The 19249-nt window shown below is 45.8% G+C and overlaps 1 protein-coding gene and 1 pseudogene across 1 annotated transcript; one reads left to right on the plus strand and one right to left on the minus strand.

Annotated features, from left to right (window-relative positions):
• The first annotated feature begins 122 nt into the window (after window positions 1–122).
• On the plus strand, window positions 123–14046 carry LOC118397548 (V-set and transmembrane domain-containing protein 5). The gene is made up of 4 exons (XM_035792433.2): window positions 123–529; window positions 12863–13189; window positions 13470–13613; window positions 13732–14046. Exons 1-4 carry the CDS (start codon window positions 463–465, stop codon window positions 13761–13763), a joined length of 570 nt encoding a protein of 189 aa, XP_035648326.1. The 5' UTR covers window positions 123–462; the 3' UTR covers window positions 13764–14046.
• LOC118396989 (mediator of RNA polymerase II transcription subunit 17-like) lies at window positions 13939–18785 on the minus strand (annotated as a pseudogene).
• Between the last annotated feature and the right edge of the window lie 464 nt (window positions 18786–19249).

Genomic DNA, 19249 nt, shown 5'->3' on the forward strand with positions numbered 1-19249 from the left:
GGGAGGCAGTACAGGGAGGCCATACAGGCGTGTCTCTCTGTGTGTTTCTGCATGAGTATTTACTATGTTATTGGCTCCCTCTCTCTCTCTCTCTCTCTCTCTCTCTCTCTCTCTCTCTCTCTCTCTCTCTCTCTCTCTCTCTCTCTCTCTCTCAGTGCTTGTTTCTTAGTATGAATGTTTGCACAGTAATCTCCTGCTGATCCTGTCTGATGGGTGAGGTGCCGTTGCACAGGCAGAGCAGCTTAGGTAGCCAGAGAACACAGAGCTGAGAAGGACAGAAGAGAACATCACCAACAAGAGATATACTCTTTTCCACCAGATTAAGACATTAACAATAATAAAAAGGAAGGAGGAACACAGGAAATAATGGATTTTGAGAGAAGAGCAAAGCGAATGCTCCAGAATGTGGAATGACCCAGTAGACACTTCGTACTGGTGAGAATAGATGGACCTGGGGTTCTAATGTGGCTCTGGGACACACAGGAAGTCGCTCTTTTCTTCAGCATCACATTGTATGTGTGCCACCTAGGTATGTATCCCATCCATACATGGAAACACTTCTGTGAGCATGTATCCATATATGGACATACTGATTTGTATGTATTTAAATGTGAGTGCTTGTGTGTTTAAGGGCATGCCTATGTTTGCCTCAGAAGGTATGGTGTATGTCAAGCAATTTCAGATGAAACTTTCTTCTAGTATCGGTTGACTAACTTTGAGTATTTCCCAACTTTTGCTCTGATGTGGTTTGTACCGGTGAAACAGAATGATAGTCCACTTAGACAGACAGTGATTTGTTAATTCCCCAAAACCTGGATAGGGCGTGATGGTTTCAAGGCATACCTCTGGCAGCCATAATGTTTCCCTGTCATTCTTTGCATGCTTTAACAAAATTCTTTGTGCATGCTTCATCTTGTGTGCACACACCTTTAGTTGGACTGGTGTGTCTGAGTCAGTAATTCACATTGATTGAAACACATCTTACATGAGAAAACAACTGTAAGCAGGTGGCTATGAGGGCAATTCAAAACCAATCAATCAATCAAATGTATTTATAAATCCTTTTTTATATCAGCACATGTCACAAAGTGCTTATAGTGAAACCCAGCCTAAAACCCCAAAGAGTAAACAATGCAGATTTAGAAGCACGGTGGCAAGGAAAAACTATAAAGGCAGTTACCTAGGAAGAAACCTAGAAAGGAACCAGGCTCTGAGGGGTGGCCTGTCCTCTTCTGGTTGTGCCCGGTGGAGATTATAAGAGTACATAGCCATTTAGGCCAGATCATTCTTCAAGATTTTCAAACGTTCATAGATGACCAGAAGGGTCAAATAACAATCACAGTGGTTATAGAGGGTGCAACAGATCAGCACCTCAGGAGTCAATATCATTTAGCTTTTTATAGCCGAGCATTCAAAGTTCGAGACAGCAGATCGGGGGGGGGGGCAGAGAGAGAACGAGAGAGACAGCAAGTCCGGGACAAGGTAGCACATCAGGTAAACAGGTCTTGGGACCGACGAATTGCCACAATCATACCCTGGATCTAGTTTTGTGTAATAAATATTGTGGATCTAAATGTTTTTCCTGATAATTCTGGACTATCGGACCACCATTTTATTACATTTGCCCACATTTGCAATCGCAACAAATAATTTGCTAAGACCCCAACCAAGGATTATCAAAACACGTGCTATAAATTCTCGGACAACCCAAAGATTCCTAGATGCCCTTCCAGACTGCCCACACCTACCTAAGGACTCCGGAGTACAACATTCAAAATGCACCTAACCAAGGATCTAAACATAACCTTGCGTAATACCCCAGATGCAGTCGCACCGTTAAAAACAAAAACATTTGTCACAAGAAACTAGCTCCCTGGTTTACAGAAAATACCCAAGCCCTGAAGCAAGCTTCCAGAAAATTGGAACGGAAATGGCGCTCCACCAAATTGGAAGTTTTCCGACGAGCTACACGGACAAGTTCCTGCCTGGTTTAGATCTTATCTGTAGGAAAGATATCAGTTTGTCTCTGTGGATGGTTTTAGGACCACTATTCTTTTCACAGTGTGTAAAACATTAGGAACACCTTCCTAATATTGAGTTTTACCTGAAAGAACAGCTTAAATTCTTCGGTGCCTGAACTCTAAAAGATGTCAAAAGCGTTCCACAGTGATGCTGGCCCATGTTGACACCAATGCTTCCCACAGTTGTGTCAAGTTGGATGGATGTCCTTTGGGTGATGGACCATTCTTGCGTTGCAGTTCTTGACACAAACTGGTGCGCCTGGCACCTACTACCATACCCTGTTCAAAGGCAATTAAATATTTTGTCTTGCCCATTCCTCCTCTGAATGGCGCACATACATAATGCCTCAATTGTCTCAAGGCTTAAAAGTCCTTCTTTAATCTCCTCCCCTTCATCTACGCTGATTGAAGTGGATTTAACAAGTGACAACAGTAAGGGATCATAGCCTTCACCTGGATTCACCTGGTAAGTTTATGTCATGGAAAGAGCAGGTGTTGCTAATGTTTTGTACACTCAATGTATACTCTACCTCTTGGGTATGTCATTCGGAAACTCAATGTAAACTTTCACTGCTATGCAGACGAAACACAGCTGTACATTTCGATGAAACTTGGTGAAGCCCCAAAATTGCCTAGCCTCGAAGCCTGTGTTTCAGACATAAGGAAGTGGATGGCAGCAAATGTTTTACTTTTAAACTTGGACAAAACAAAATGCTAGTTCAAGGAAACAAAGAAATCTTCTGTTTGATCTGACAATGTATCTTGATGGCTATACAATCGCCTCAAATAAAACTTTGAAGGACCTCAACGTTACTCTGGACCTTATATTTAAAGAGCAGCTTTTTTCCTGGAGTGATGAACCACCCTTGCTGTGTCTGCCTGGCTGGCTCCCCTCTCTCCACTGGGATTATCTGCCTCTGACCATATTACGGGGGCTTAGTCACTGGCTTGATTAATGCTCTCCCATGCCGTCCCGAAGAGGGGTGAATCATTTTTTCTCTCTCGATAAACTCGACTTGAATGGGTTGAGTCACTGGCATGATCTTCCTGTCCGGCTTTACACCCCCTTCGGGCCTGTGATGGGTGTGATCAGAAATGCCTTATTTACATAAGTATTCAGACCCTTTGCTATGAGACTCGAAATTGAGCTCAGGTGCATCCTGTTTCCATTGATCATCCTTGAGATGTTTCTACAACTTGATTGGAGTCCACCTATGAAAAATTAAATTGATTGGACATTATTTGGAAAGGCACACACCTGTCCATATAAGGTCCCACAGTTGACAGTGCATGTCAGAGCAAAAACCAAGCCATGAGGTTGAAGGAATTGTTCGTAGAGTTCTGGGGAAGGGTACCAAAAATGTCTGCACCATTGAAGGTCCCCAAGAACACATTCATCATTCCTAAACGGAAGAAGTTTGGAATCACCCGGCCAAACTGAGCAATCGGGGAGAAGGATCTTGGTCAGGGAGGTGACGAAGAACCCAATGGTCACTCTGACAGAGCTCCAGAGTTCCTCTGTGGAGATGGGAGAAACTTCCAGAAGGACAACCATCTCTGCAGCACTTCACCAATCAGACCATTACTGTAGAGTGACAATACGGAAGCCACACCTCAGTAAAAGGCACATGATAGCCCACTTAGAGTTTGCCAAAAGGCACCTAAAGACTCTCAGACCATGAGAAACAAGATTCTATGGTCTGATGAAACCAAGATTGAACTCTTTGGTCTGAATGCCAAGCGTCACGTCTGGAGGAAACCTGGCACCATCCCTACAGTGAAGCATGGTGGTGGCAGCATCATGCTCTGGGGATGTTTTTCAGTGCGAGGGACTGGTAGGCTAGTCAGGATCGAGGTAAAGATGAACGGAGCAAAGTACAGAGAGATCCTTGACGAAAACCTGCTCCAGAGTACTCAGGACCTCAGAATGTGCTAAGGTTCACTTTCCAACAGGACAACAACCCTAAGCACAGTGGCTTAGGGACAAGTCTCTAAATGTCCTTGAGTGGGCCAACCAGTGCCCGGACTTGAACCCGATCGAACATCTCTGAAGAGACCTGAAAATAGCTGTGCAGCAATGCTCCCCATCCAACCAGACCGAGCTTGAGAGGATCTGCAGATAAGAATGGGATAAACTTCCCAAATACAGGTGTGCCAAGCTTGTGGTGTCATACCCATGAACACTCGAGGCTGCATTCAAATAAAATAAAATAAAATTGTATTTGTCACATGTGCCGAATACAACAGATGTAGACCTTACAGTTAAATGCTTACTTACAAGCCCCTAACCAACAATGCAGTTTAAAAAAAATATGGATAAGAATAAGAGATAAAAGTAAAAAGTAATTAAAGAGCAGCTTTAAAATAACAATAGTGAGACTATATACACGGGGTACCGATACAGAGCCAATGTGTGGGGGCACCGGTTAGTTCAGGTAGTATGTACATGAAGGTAGAGTTATTAGTGACTATGCATATATGACAACAGAGAGTAGCAGTGGTGGAAAGAGGGACAGAGGGAGGGGGGAGGCACTGCAAATAGTCTGGGTAGCCATTTGACTAGATGTTCAGGAGTCTTATGGCTTTGGGGTAGAAGTTGTTTAGAAGCCTCTTGGACATAGACTTGGTACTCCGGTACCGCTTGCCATAAGGTAGCTGCCCAATGTGCTTTAACAAAGTACTGAGTAAATGAAGGGTCTGAATACTTATGTAAATCTGATATTTCAGTTTTTTATTTGGAGTAAATTTGGCAAAACGTATAAAAACCTGTTTTTGCATTGTGTGTAGATTGATGAGGGAAAAAACAATTTGATGAGTTTTAGAATAAGGCTGTAACCTAATAAAATGTGGAACAAGTCAAGGGGTCTGAATAGTCTCCAAAGGCACTGTTTACTGTCCGTACCACCTATACACACCCTGTATATATATATATACAGGGTGTGTGACTTGTCCCTAAGCCACATTCAGACCCCTTGACTTGTTTCCACACATATATACTGTGTATATATATATATATATATATATATATATACAGTTATATAGTACCAGTCAGCTGTATATATACAGTTGAAGTCGGAAGTTTACATACACTTAGGTTGGAGTCATTGAAACTCGTTTTTCAACCACTCCACAAATTTCTTGTTAACTTTGGGATAGGGGGCAGCATTTTCACTTTTGGATAAATAACATGCCCAATTTCAACTTCCTGCTACTCATGCCAAGAATATAAGATAAGCATATTATTAGTATATTTGGAGAGAAAACACTCTGATGTTTCTAAAACGGTTTGAATCATGTCTGTGAGTATAACAGAACTTATGTAGCAGGCAAAACCCTGAGGACTAACCATTCAGAATTATTTATTTTTGAGGTCGCTGTATGTTCAATGGGTACTCATGGGGAAATTATATTTCTTAAGCACTTGTTTGCAGTTCCTACCGCTTCCACTGGATGTCACCAGACTTTGGAATTTGGTTGAGGTTATTCCTTTGTGCAATGAAGCAGTACGGCCATCCTGGAAAAGGGTAACACTGTTGAGAGTTGGCCAAGACTTGAAAAGTAGCGTTAGTTTCCTCTCGTCCTCTATTGAAAACAGATAGACTTCAATTTGATCGATTATTAACATTTAAAAATACCTAAAGTTGTATTACAAAAGTATTTTGAAATGTTTTGGCAAAGTTTACAGGTAACTTTTGAGATATTTTGTAGTGACTTTGCGCAAATTGGAAGCTGTTTTTTTTCTGGATCAAACGCGCCAACTAAATGTACATTTTGGATATATATTGATGGAATTAATCGAACAAAAGGACCATTTGTGATGTTTATGGGACATATTGGAGTGCCAACAAAAGAAGCTCGTCAAAGGTAAGGCATGTTTTATATTTTATTTCTGAGTTTTGTGTGGCGCCTGCAGGGTTGAAATATGCTACTCTCTTTGTTTACTGCTGTGCTATCATCAGATAATAGCTTTTTGAAATCTGACATGTTGGCTGGATTCACAATGAGTGTATGTCACGCCTTGGTCATTGTATTTTGTGTTTTCGTTATATTATTTGGTCAGGCCAGGGTGTGACATGGGTTTATGTTATTGTATTTTCGTATTGGGGTTTGTAGTATTTGGGATTGCGGCTGATTAGGGGTGTTGTATAGGCTTGGCTGCCTGAGGCGGTTCTCAATCAGAGTCAGGTGATTTTCGTTGTCTCTGATTGGGAACCGTATTTAGGTAGCCTGAGTTTCGCTTTGTATTTCGTGGGTGATTGTTCCGGTCTCTGTGTAGTTTCACCAGATAGGCTGTAATTAGGTTTCACGTTCCGTTTGTTGTTTTTGTATTTGTATAGTTATTTCATGTGTCACTTTTTTCATTAAAGTCATGAGTAACCACCACGCTGCATTTCGGTCCGACTCTCTTTCTACAAACGAAGAACGACGTTACAGTGTAGCTTTAATTTGCTGTCTTGCATGTGTGATTTAATGAAAGTTTGAATTTTAGAGTATTTTATTTTAATCTGGCGCTCTGCATTTTCCCTGGCAATTGGCCAAGTGGGACATTTGCGTCCCCCTATCCAAGAGAGGTTAACAAACTGTATTTTTGGCAAGTCGGCTAGGACATCTACTTTGTGCATGACACAAGTAATTTTTCTAACAATTGTTTACAGACAGATTATTTCACTTTTTTCAGTTGTATCACAATTCCAGTGGGTCAGAAGTTTACATATACTAAAATGATGTCATGGCTTTAGATGCTTCTGATGGGCTAATTTACATAATTTGAGTCAATTGGAGGTGTACCTGTGGATGTATTTCAAGGCCTACCTTCACCCAATTCACCCAATTTATTGTGGGAAGCTTGTGGAAGGCTACTCGAAATGTTTGACCCAAGTTAAACAATTTAAAAGCAATGCTACCAAATACTAATTGAGTATATGTAAACTTCTGACCCACTGGGAATGTGATGAAAGAAATAAAAGCTGAAATAAATCATTCTCTCTACTATTATTCTTACATTTCACATTCTTAAAATACAGTGGTGATCCTCACTGACCTGAAACAGGGAATTTTTACTAGGATTAAATGTCAGGAATTGTGAAAAATTGAGATTAAATGTATTTGGCTAAGATGTATGTAAACTTCCGATATATATATATATATTCTGGACTCTGACATTAATCGTTCTGATATTTCTTAATTTATTTCTTTTGTAATGCTCCGCGTGTCGTGGGTGTGAAGTCAAATGCAGGAGACAGAGTTCAATGCTGTGCGTCTTTTAATAGCACCAACGCACCACAGGGTGCTCACAAAAGTTACTTTCCCAAAACACAGGGAATCAAAAAATACAATGGAAAAATACACGACCAGGCACTAACACGTACCTTTACAACAGAGCCGAAGGTTACAATGAAATAATCCCGCACAACAACCAGGCGGGCCGGCTGACTAATAAAGACAAACTAATTAACATAAACAGGTGCTACCACTAAACATACAAGGAGGGGGAGGAAAAACAATCAGTGGCAGCTAATAGGCCGGTCCGGGAAGGGGAAACACCCTCGGTCGAACTCGTGACAGTACCCCCCCCCCCTGACGCGCGGCTCCCGCAGCGCGCCGACACCGGCCTCGAGGTCGCCCCGGAGGACGAGGCGCAGGGCGATCCGGATGGAGGCGATGGAAATCCCTCAACATGGATGGATCCAAGATGTCCCTCACCGGTACCCAGCACCTCTCCTCCGGACCGTACCCCTCCCAGTCCACGAGGTACTGCAGGCCCCTCACGCGGCGTCTCGAGTCCAGAATGGCCCGGATCGTGTACGCCGGGGACCCCTCGATGACCAGAGGGGGGGGACCTCCGGCACCTCACTGTCCTGCAGGGGACCAGCTACCACCGGCCTGAGGAGAGACACATGAAACGAGGGGTTAATACGATAATAGGAAGGGAGTTGTAATCGATAACACACCTCGTTTATTCTCCTCAGGACTTTAAAGGGCCCTACACACTGCGGACCCAGCTTCCGGCAGGGCAAGCGGAGAGGTAGGTTTCGGGTCGAGAGCCAGACCCTGTCCCCCGGTACAAACACGGGGGCCTCACTGCGGTGGAGGTCAGCACTCCTCTTCTGCCGTCCACTCGCTTGTCGTAGAGAATCCTGGACGGCCCTCCAGGTCTCCTTGGAGCGCTGTACCCATTCCTCCACCGCAGGAGCCTCGGTCTGGCTCGGATGCCATGGTGCCAGGACCGGCTGGTACCCCAACACACACTGAAAAGGGGACACGTTAGTAGAGGAGTGGCGTAATGAGTTCTGAGCCATCTCAGCCCAGGGAATGTATCGTGCCCACTCCCCTGGCCGATCCTGGCAATACGACCCCAGAAACCTACCCACCTCCTGGTTCATTCTCTCCACCTGCCCATTACTCTCGGGGTGATAACCGGAGGTCAGGCTGACAGAGACCCCCAAACGTTCCATAAACGCTCTCCATACCCGAGACGTGAATTGGGGGCCCCGATCAGAAACGATGTCCTCCGGCACCCCGTAGTGCCGAAAGGCATGGGTGAATAATGCCTCCGCAGTCTGTAGGGCTGTAGGGATACCGGGCAAAGGGAGGAGATGGCAGGACTTAGAGAACCGATCCACAATCACTAGCACCGTGGTGTTCCCCTGAGACGGCGGAAGATCGGTCAGGAAATCTATGGACAGATGTGACCATGGCCGCTGTGGAACGGGGAGGGGTTGTAGCTTCCCTCTAGGAAGGTGCCTAGGAGCCTTACTCTGAGCGCACACTGAACAGGAGGAGACATAACCCTTAACGTCCTTAGCCAACGTACGCCACCAATACCTCCCCTGAAGGCTCCCCACTGTCCTCGTCAGCCCAGGGTGACCCGAGGAGGGTAGGACATGAGCCCACCGAATCAGTTTGTCCCGAACACCAAGCGGCACGTACCTTCGCCCCGCTGGACACTGGGGAGGCGCGGGTTCAGACCGTGACGCCCGCTCGATGTCCGAGTCCACCTCCCATACCACTGGGGCTACCAGCTTTGAGGCGGGAAGGATGGGAGTAGGTTCGGTGGACCCATCCTCCGTTTCGTAAAGGCGGGACAGTGCGTCAGCCTTCACGTTCTGGGAGCCCGGTCTATAAGACAAAGTAAACCGGAAACGGGTGAAGAACATGGCCCACATTGCCTGACGTGGGTTAAGTCTCCTAGCTGCCCGAATATACTCCAGATTCTGGTGGTCAGTCCAGATGAGAAAAGGGTGCTTAGCCCCCTCAAGCCAGTGTCTCCACACCTTGAGAGCTCTAACCACCGCTAGCAACTCCGGGTCCCCCACATCATAGTTACGCTCCGCTGGGCTGAGCTTCCTTGAGAAGAAAGCGCAGGGGCGGAGTTTTGGTGGCGTACCCGAGCGCTGTGATAGCACGGCATCCACCCCAGCCTCGGACGCGTCCACCTCCACTATGAATGCTAGAGAGGGGTCCGGATGCGCCAACACGGGCGCATCAGTGGACAGCACCCTCAACTTGTTGAATGCTCCGTCCGCCTAGGCTGACCACTGCAACCGCACCAACACCCCTTCAGCAGTGAGGTAATGGGAGCCGCTATCTGGCCAAAACCCCGGATAAACCTCCGGTAGTAGTTGGCAAAACCCCAAAACCGCTGCACCTCCTTTACCGTGGTCGGAGTCGGCCAATTACGCACGGCCCTAATGCGGTCACCCTCCATCACTACCCCCGAGGTGGAAATGCGATATCCCAGAAAAGAGATGGCTCGTTTAGAGAACACGCATTTCTCAGCCTTGACGTATAGGTCATGCTCCAGCAGTCTACCAAGCACCTTGCGCACCAAAGACACATGTGCGGTGTAAGTGGCCGAGTAGATCAGAATGTCATCGATATAAACAACCAATCCCTGCCCGCACATGTCCCTGAGAATCTCGTCTACAAAAGATTGAAAAACGGCTGGAGCATTTTTTTAACCCATACGGCATGACGAGGTACTCATAGTGGCCGGATGTAGTACTAAATGCGGTTTTCCACTCGTCTCCCTTCCGAATACGCACCAGACTATACGCGCTCCTGAGATCCAGTTTTGTGAAGAACTGCGCTCCGTGGAACGATTCCACCGCCGTAGCGATGAGAGGTAGAGGGTAACTATACCCCACTGTGATGGCGTTTAGACCTCTATAATCGATACACGGACGCAAACCTCCCTCCTTTTTCCTCACAAAAAAGAAACTCGAGGAGACGCGTGAATTGGAGGGCCGAATGTACCCCTGTCCCAGCGACTCCGTGACATATGTCTCCATTGCCAACGTCTCCTCCTGGGACAGCGGGTACACGTGACTCTTGGGAAGCGCAGCGTCTACCTGGAGATCTATCTTACAATCCCTTCCCGGTCGATAAGGTGGTAATTTAGACACTTTCACTTTACTGAAAGCGATTGCCAAATCGGCATACTCGGGGGGAATGCACACCGTGGAACCCTGGTCTGGACTCTCCACCGACGTTGCACCGATGGAAACTCCCAAACACCTTCCAGAACACTCCTCTGACCACCCCTGGAGAACCCCCTGTTTCCACAAACTTTTAGGATTGTGCCGGGCCAGCCAGGGAGTCCCCAGCACCACTGGAAACGCAGGCGAATCAATAATAAAGAAACTGATACGCTCCCTATGATTCCCCTGCGTCACCATGTCCAGTGGGACCGTGGTCTCCCTGACCATCCCTGACCCTAATGGCCGGCTATCTAGGGAGTGCACGGGGAAAGGAGAATCTATCGGCACCAGCGGAACCCCTAACTTAAGGGCGAGTCCGCGATCCATAAAGTTCCCAGCTGCGCCTGAATCGACTAGCGCCCTATGCTGGGAAGAGGGGAAAAAGTGAAGGAAAAAGGTTAAGACAAACATGTGGCCAACAAGGGGTTCTGGGTGAGTTTGATGCTGACTCACCTGGGGTGACCGAGAAGCGTTCCGCCTGCCATCTCTACTCCCAGACGGATCCCCCCAGCACCGATCAGACGTGTGTCCTCTCCGACCACAGTTGGTGCAGGGAAGGCCTCCTCCTCCGGTACCCCTCGGCGCAGCCCCTCCCAACTCCATTGGAATGGGAGCGGAGGGGCTGGGTGGTGGAACGCACAGAACCCTCTCTGAACGCCCGCGGGCAGCCAGCAGATTATCCAGTCGAATGGACATGTCAATCAGTTGATCCAGTGACAGAGTGGTGCCCCGACACGCTAGCTCCCGGCGGATGTCCTCTCGGAGACTACACCTGTAATGGTCCATAAGGGCCCTGTCGTTCCACCCAGATCCGGCTGCCAAGGTCCGGAACTCCAGCGAGTAATCCTGGGCGCTCCTCTTCTCCTGCCTGAGATGAAATAGTCGTTCTCCCACCGCTCGGCCGTCTAGAGGGTGATCAAACACGGCACAGAAGCGGCAGGAAAACTCTGTGTAGTGCTCCCGCGCTGTGTCTGGGCCATTCCAGACTGCGTTCGCTCACTCCAGAGCACGACCCGTGAGGCAGGAGATGAGGACACTCACCCTCTCTGCTCCTGAGGGAGTGGGTCTAATGGTGGCCAGGTATAGCTCCAGCTGAAGCAAAAACCCCTGGCAACCCGCCGCCGCTCCATCATAAGCCCTCGGTAGCGTCAAACGGAGGGTGCTGGAGTCGGGAGATGGGGAGTCCGGAACCGTGGGTGCCGAAGGTGGAGAGAGGAGACCCTTCCTCTCCCATCTGTCCATTCTCTCCATCACTTGATCCATCGCGGATCTGATCCGATGGAGGACGGTGGTGTGGTGGAGAACCCGTTCCTCCATCGATGGGAGAGGGTTGGCTGCTGCTCCTGCTGACTCCATTCGATTTTTTGGTGCGGGATTCTGTAATGCTCCGGGTGTTGTGGGTGTGAAGTCAAATGCAGGAGACAGAGTTCAATGCTGTGCGTCTTTTAATAACACCAACGCACCACAGGGTGCTCACAAAAGTTACTTTCCCAAAACACAGGGAATCAAAAAATACAATGGAAAAATACACGACCAGGCACTAACACGTACCTTTACAACAGAGCCGAAGGTTACAATGAAATAATCCCACACAACAACCAGGCTGACTAATAAAGACAAACTAATTAACATAAACAGGTGCTACCACTAAACATACAAGGAGGGGGAGGAAAAACAATCAGTGGCAGCTAATAGGCCGGTGACGACGACCGCCGAGCTCCACCCGCCCGTGAAGGGAAACACCCTCGGTCAAACTCGTGACAATGTTTTGGATTATGTATGTATTGTTTTGTATTGCTAGATATTACTGCACTGCTGGAGCTTGAAACACAAGCATTTCGCTGCACCTGCAATAACATCTTCAAATCTATGTACGTGACCAATAACCTTTGATTTGAGATGAAGCAACGTGGTAGAATCACATGCCAATGTGTCATCTCAAAGTCATTTGATGGGAGCAAACCCATCATACAGTATAACAATATGTTATGTAATGTCTGTGGACTGAAAACATTGTCTTTTGTGGAGAGGTTGAATATTAACTGGTGGTTATGTAAGGGAGTAGGGTAAAGGGGGGTATTTCTTCTGTCAGAACTGAGTGGCCAATTGGGCTCTAAAAAATAAAAAACTGAAGGTAGTTGATCCATTGCTCATAAAAAAAGGCAAGTGGGAAGTCAGAAAATTACTATGGTGATAACATGTCAATAACACATCAGTGTGTGGGTAATAATATGTTGACTTACTGTATCTGATTCTAAAATACAAATCAGATATATCAACTTCTCTTTATCTGTCATACATTAAAAAACACTGTTCCTCTTTCTTTCCCTTCCTCCCTCCACTATGTACGTCCTTCGGCAGCCGGAGCCATCTCAATACGGTCTCCTCAGCAGAGTCTGACCAGGCCTGTCCAACAGGATGTATTGTTCTCTGTGGACATCTCCTGTGTTGGGATTCCCACAGTACAGTGGACCTTTATGTCTGGCAGGGTGAGCAGAGACATTGGGGTGTGGCAACCTGGGGGGTTTACCAATGTATCAGAGGACTACATGGACAGAATCCTCACGTACACTAATGGATCTATGGGACTGTCGGACCTACGTATTCAGGACACTGGCTTCTACGTGATCACTGTGACTGAACTGTCCGGGAGCAGCAAAGATGCAGGATTTGTCTTGAATGTGGAAGGTGAGTGAATGGTGGGTGAAGGCCTATATCACAATGTGGCATTTTGCTTTAAGTTACAGTGTTAGTGTTTAATCATAGTTGACATTTACAAGAACCCCTTTATGGAACTGTTTTCCTCTCAGTCCTGGAGACGGTTTCTGTAGCGGCCTTATGGTGTTATTGAACAATATCTTTACGAGTAGTTCAGTACAAGTGACCTTCATTGAACTCTACCATTATGAGTAAGCTAGTTAGTGGAAGTGAGAATGAACATGGTGTGTTCTCCCTCCCTGTGTTGTAGAGGTTCTGTATGAAGACCTCCAGTACCTGGCAGTGTTTGCTGTAGTGCTGGCCTCCCTGGCTGGCTTTCTCATGGTCTCCATGTGGCTCATGGACAAAGCCTACAGACAGATCAATGCATGGAGACAGAGGAGGCAGATGCCAGGTAAATACCTTTAGAATGATTTTGATCATTTCAATAATTAGTAATTCAATGACTCAAGTTTGATTGTTCTTGTGTGTACGTGGTTAATTTAATTTATCATTTTTTGTATTATCTCCAGAGAATGATGTAACTGAGCTGCAACCTCTCTGATATGAAGAACTGAGAAAGCCAGATGGGACTGCCCAACAACCAATATGAGCTAAAATGAAAGACTCATTTTATAAATCAATGAAAGCATCCACAGGGTGTAAATGTCACCAAGTTACTGATTCCAGGAACAGATGAAGGATTATCAACCTACGTGCCTCAAGACGAGCTGCATGTATTATTTTACTGTACATGAAAACTGTATACACAACTGATATTAGTCCACCAGATTTTATGTAAGGAAACACACTGACAAGTGGAAACAAAATATATTTTTATTTTCACAGCTATTTTCAGTTTCTTTTACTGTAACATTTAAAATATACAATGGAGGTCGGAAGTTTACATACACTTAGGTTGGAGTCATTAAACCTTGTTTTTCAACCACTCCACAAATTTCTTGTTAACAAACTATAGTTTTGGCAAGTCGGTTAGGACATCTACCTTGTGCATGACACAATTTTTCAAAAAATTGTTTACAGACAAATTATTTCACTGTATCGCAATTCCAGTGGGTCAGAAGTTTACATACACTAAGTTGACTGTGCCTTTAAACAGCTTGGAAAATTCCAGAAAATTATGTCATGGCTTTAGAAGCTTCTGATAAATGAAGTAAATTGGAGGTGTCCCTGTGGATGTATTTCAAGGTCTACCTTCAAACTCAGCGACTCTTTGCTTGACATCATGGGAAAATCAAATGAAATCAGCGAAGAACTCAGAAAAAAATTGTAGACCTCTACAAGTCTAGTATATATTAATATGAATAATAATACATTGGCACAGGTAAGTCAAATGTCCAAGCAAATCAACAGACATCAATGCATGATTTCCACAAAAGTGGGTCAAGTTAGGATTCAGCCCATAGAACAAAATCAGAGATAGCGAGAGAGTGTGATAGTGGCCGGACCTAAGGACAGGGAGTGAGGGCTGCCATCAGAAGCTCCATCTTGTAAACAAAGTTGCTTCCCTCCATCTAGCTCCAGCGGACCTCTTTGTAGGGCCCTCGCAGGTGGTTCCACTTCCCATCCTGGATGACGTCAGACTTGGGCAGCTCCTTGTTCTGGCTGCGTGGGAAACTGGACAAGGAGCTTACAGCCACTCTCTGGACCACTACGCACTGGAAAAGATACAACACATTAATTTGGACAAATATTAGCATTATCTTAAGTTTCAGTCATTCAGATCATCACATTAGTTTTCAGACTAAATGAGCTGTTTAAGGTGCATGACGGCCAATATGCCAGTGATTGATTGAAGGACGGTACCTGAGATTGCATATTCCCTGTTGGAGGAGGCAATGGTGATGTCCCAGGCGCTTTCGATGCTCTCCACAGAGCCGAGGAATAAATGGTTACTGAAGCTCAGAACATGCCAACTCATCACTTTAGCCAGCTGCTGTACCACATGGACCTGCTGCTGAGACATCTGCAGTACAAGGGGACAGGGAGGCACTGTTACTCACTAGTTCAGACAGGAAGCTACAAAAAGGCTACATCAATACTTTGAAATAGATTTGAATAAAAGTTTCCCTGGAGCATTAGGCCGTGAAGAACTACAGCAGGTCTAGCAACACACACAGAAGGTCATGGTACATTCTTTCTCCATGGTCAAAGTTTTATCTAGACAAGACCTTTACCGAACATTGACAAAGCAGAATAATTGCAGAATTAAATTGTTGGTAATTCATTAAGGTGAAACCTCTTCTTCTATTGTTCGAACATGGAACCAACCTTTTTCCTTTTAATTAATTCTCTACTCTCACCAAATGTTCTAATCTAGAGGATATGTCACCAATTCCTGGCCAGTCCTCCTGGCTTTAACAGTACTCTGCCTCTGTTACTCTGGCTTAGCCAGTCCTCCTGGCTCCTGCTCCACTTACTTGCAGATCTGCTCGTAACCCTGTGAGGTGATGAGGACTTTGACACTGGACTCGTACACGTCGTTGATGTTGGACCAGTGGGCCTGGATCTGGGGGTCTTCTATACAGCTGGCCAGGTTGTCGATGGTCCGCTCCGTCCTGAAACAGACATGAGGGGTAGACTTTCAGTCAATGTTGAGTTGCTGTCCTTTAAAATTCTAATTCAGTATCAAACGGTTTCATTGTGCCAACATTTTCCTGATTTGTGATTTTTCAACAAAGATAGGAGGTGCTTTGACTGAAACAACAAGCCTGACAGGAGAAAATACTTTTGAATAAAAAAAATAAAAAAAAACAGTATAACAGTATTAGTTTGTCATTGATGTGTGATGTGGTGTGTGTTTGTGCCTACCTGCTGCGTAAGAAGATGTGTTTGGCCTGTTTGATGATCTTCTCCAGTAGGCCCTCATTCTGCTGCAGGTTGGAGATCTCAGCCTTGTCGTAGGCCATGGGCCCTGCGATACGCTGCCTCTTGTGGCCAAAGGGGGCGCTAGCTGGATGGGGCATCACTATCGAACTCAGGGTCTGGTTGTGGAACTGTGGGTGGGAAGGAGGGGCATTTATATTGATCAATATGTATCACAGTTCACACAATCAGCAATGAACCACATGCATATGTATAAGATATATATATTTTTTAACACAGGGACTTCGTTTGGTCAGTATCTGTCTGAGTAAGTCTTTGGTCAACAATATAATTACTAGATGGTCAGGTTCAATTTAGTTCCATGCAGATAGACAGGCAGACCCAAATCTATCATGAGCTTGTGCAGGTTGTGTTCTAAAACGTAGAGGTGGTCGTCAGGTTTGGGTTTCTCTGGAGACGCCCTCTGGTTCTTCTTCTCTCCAATGGAGTGACACTGAGAAACAAACAACTGGAGACCTGCAGGGAGGATAGACAACCTTAACGGTGGTGTAATACAGAAATCTCCAAGAGTAGGACTCTGCACACCTGACGAGGGGTGAATAACAGCAAAAGCTTCTCCGGACACTTAGAACATACTACTCAAGGTAACACAGACAAAAAAAACATTTAAATGCATTACTTTTGCATGGTTTCATGGAGTATGAATTTTCCATAGGCTACAATAACCCTCCTAAAAGCATTGTAAAGAGTCCTCACCTGGAAAGGGTTGGGAGATGATCTGGTTCTTGACTACGATGTGGGACTTGATCTGAACCGCCTCCTGGGACAGCAGAGTGAAGATCTCCTTACAGAGCAGCACGTTCTGAGCAGCTTCCAGCTTCACATGCCACGGCTGAGTGCCTGCTTTAGCTTTAGGCTGCCTGAACAGGCTCACAGTGCCTAGGTCACCTATGTCAGGGGCTTGTTTCTGGATTGAAACCTTGAAGACAGCGCACAACAATATTTAAGAGGCCAGGCCGAACATTGACATCACAAGGACGTATGTTCTCTGAGCTGAGAAAAGTTCAAGAGGGCCAGCAGTCTTTATTCACTTTGATGTAAGCTGATCCCTCCAGATCACTGGGGATCTGGACGTTCAGTGGACAGTAATCCTCCAGGAGCTTCTTGTCAAGGTCGAAGTCCATGTTCTTTATCACCTTAAAGGTGCCGGTAAGAGGAAAAAAGGATCCTGCAGAGAAAGACATGGCATTAGAAATGAGCTATAATGAAATTAACTATAATGTCAGAAAACACTGAATGTGCAGAAGGTTGTAAATACTGCAATGACACGAAATGAGACATTTGAGCAGAGTTAAAGCATCCATACCTGCGCTCCTGTAGCTGAGGTCTCCCGGGATCTTGTCTCCTACTTTGCGTAGTTTCCACTCCGAGCGGAGCCGCTCTGAGTTGAAGTCCCTCTGTCTTCTGTTCTCCTGGTTCTCTGCCACTGACTTGGTTAGTTTCTCTGCCCCCTTCAGGAGCAGCTGAGCTGCTGTGGAAATCTTCTTACAGATGAGCTGGAACACCAGGGGTGTCTATAGTAGGGTATGAGGTAGGGATTGGGGAGGTCAGGGGAGAAAGATTGAGGTCATAGGTACATGTCAAATAGTCCAAAGTGGCCTCCTCTCCTTCATCTGCAGTGACCTCAAAACACAGGATAGGTCAAAATAAGCAATATGTTGGATGTATATTGTGTACCAGGAATTTGCTTTCATTGCCATTCTAGTTCTTCCATATCAGTGCAAATGAAGAATGAACCACTTGAGACTACAGAGATCCATTGAAAAGATTGAAGTCATGAGTAAAGCCACTTATCGAGGCCAACCTTTCTGCCTGAGGGGTCCTGGGACACTGGGTCAAGGGCCATGTACTTCTTCTCCTTGACTACGCTGAGGACGTAGTATAGCACACACATCTCTGTCAGGGAGATGCACAGGTTGTTACGCACCACAAGGATGGCTGGAACTTCATTGTGGCTGGAAGGAGGAGGAGCAAGTATCAATCAACCATTCTGCTCAGACCAACTCCCTACAGAGCGCTTAATAGAAACATTAATGTTGCTACAGATTAGAGCCAGGACTATACCTGTAGCATGGCAAAGGAAGGAAAACACGAAGCAGATTTAACTTATTTAGGAAAACAGCCCTAATGTTGGAAACAAATGTTATGTTGTCATTCAGAGTCACATTTTTCCCGAAGTTATAGCACACAATATTTTACAAACAGCTTGTTTTTAAAGGACCAAAAAGTGAGTTCTGCTTTGTGTTTTCATTTTTGCCATGGAACAAATATTACGATGTTGGTATCGTCACAGCCCTGCTACAGATGTCTATCAGATGGTCTCAGGAACATGTGTGGTGGTTTTTCCATAATAACTCTCCAAGGCAGAAAGAATCACTTTACAGTCAACTAATGAAGCTGGTGTAGACAAACACTGAATGTGTCCATGGGGTGAGATACATTCATCCTCCTCTGGCTTTTGCTTCCCCCACTCCTGGGGATCCCTGGGCTCTGCTTCCATCCCCTCTTCATCGGAGTCTGATACCTGGCCAAAGTCTATCCTCTGGACTAGCTAGGCCAGGTTTTGGGACATGCACAAGGGAGGGACATATGTCTTCATGGCATCTTGAGACACCTCCTGGGCCTGCTTCTCGCAGGACAACTCGATGCCGACACGCACTGCTGGACCACCACCCGACATGATGATGGCGAAGAGTAGTCACACCTAGAACTTCACACACAAAACCATTCGATTCACTACATTTTACCCACCATGACTATGGTCACAGACCAGGGCAAGTCTAGACAAATAAGTAGTTTGCTAAACAGACTACAGCTAGCTATGTAGCAAATATATACTGACCAAAAATATAAAAACACAACATGCAGCAATTTCAAAGATTTGACTGGGTTACAGTTCATATAAGGAAATCAGTCAATTCAAATAAATTAATTAGGCCCTAATCTATAGATTTCACATGACTGGGCAGGGGTGTAGCCATGGATGGGCCTTGGGGTGCATAGGCCCACCCACTGGGGAGCCAGGCCCAGCCAATCAGAATGAGTTTTCCCCCACAAAAGGGCCCTATAACAGAGAGAAATACTCCTCAGCACACCCCCTCCCCATTTTATTTATGGAACCTTTATTGAACTAGGCAAGTCAGT

The sequence above is a fragment of the Oncorhynchus keta genome, chromosome 18 (assembly GCF_023373465.1).
Source record: "Oncorhynchus keta strain PuntledgeMale-10-30-2019 chromosome 18, Oket_V2, whole genome shotgun sequence".
Classification (NCBI taxonomy): Eukaryota; Metazoa; Chordata; class Actinopteri; order Salmoniformes; family Salmonidae; genus Oncorhynchus; species Oncorhynchus keta.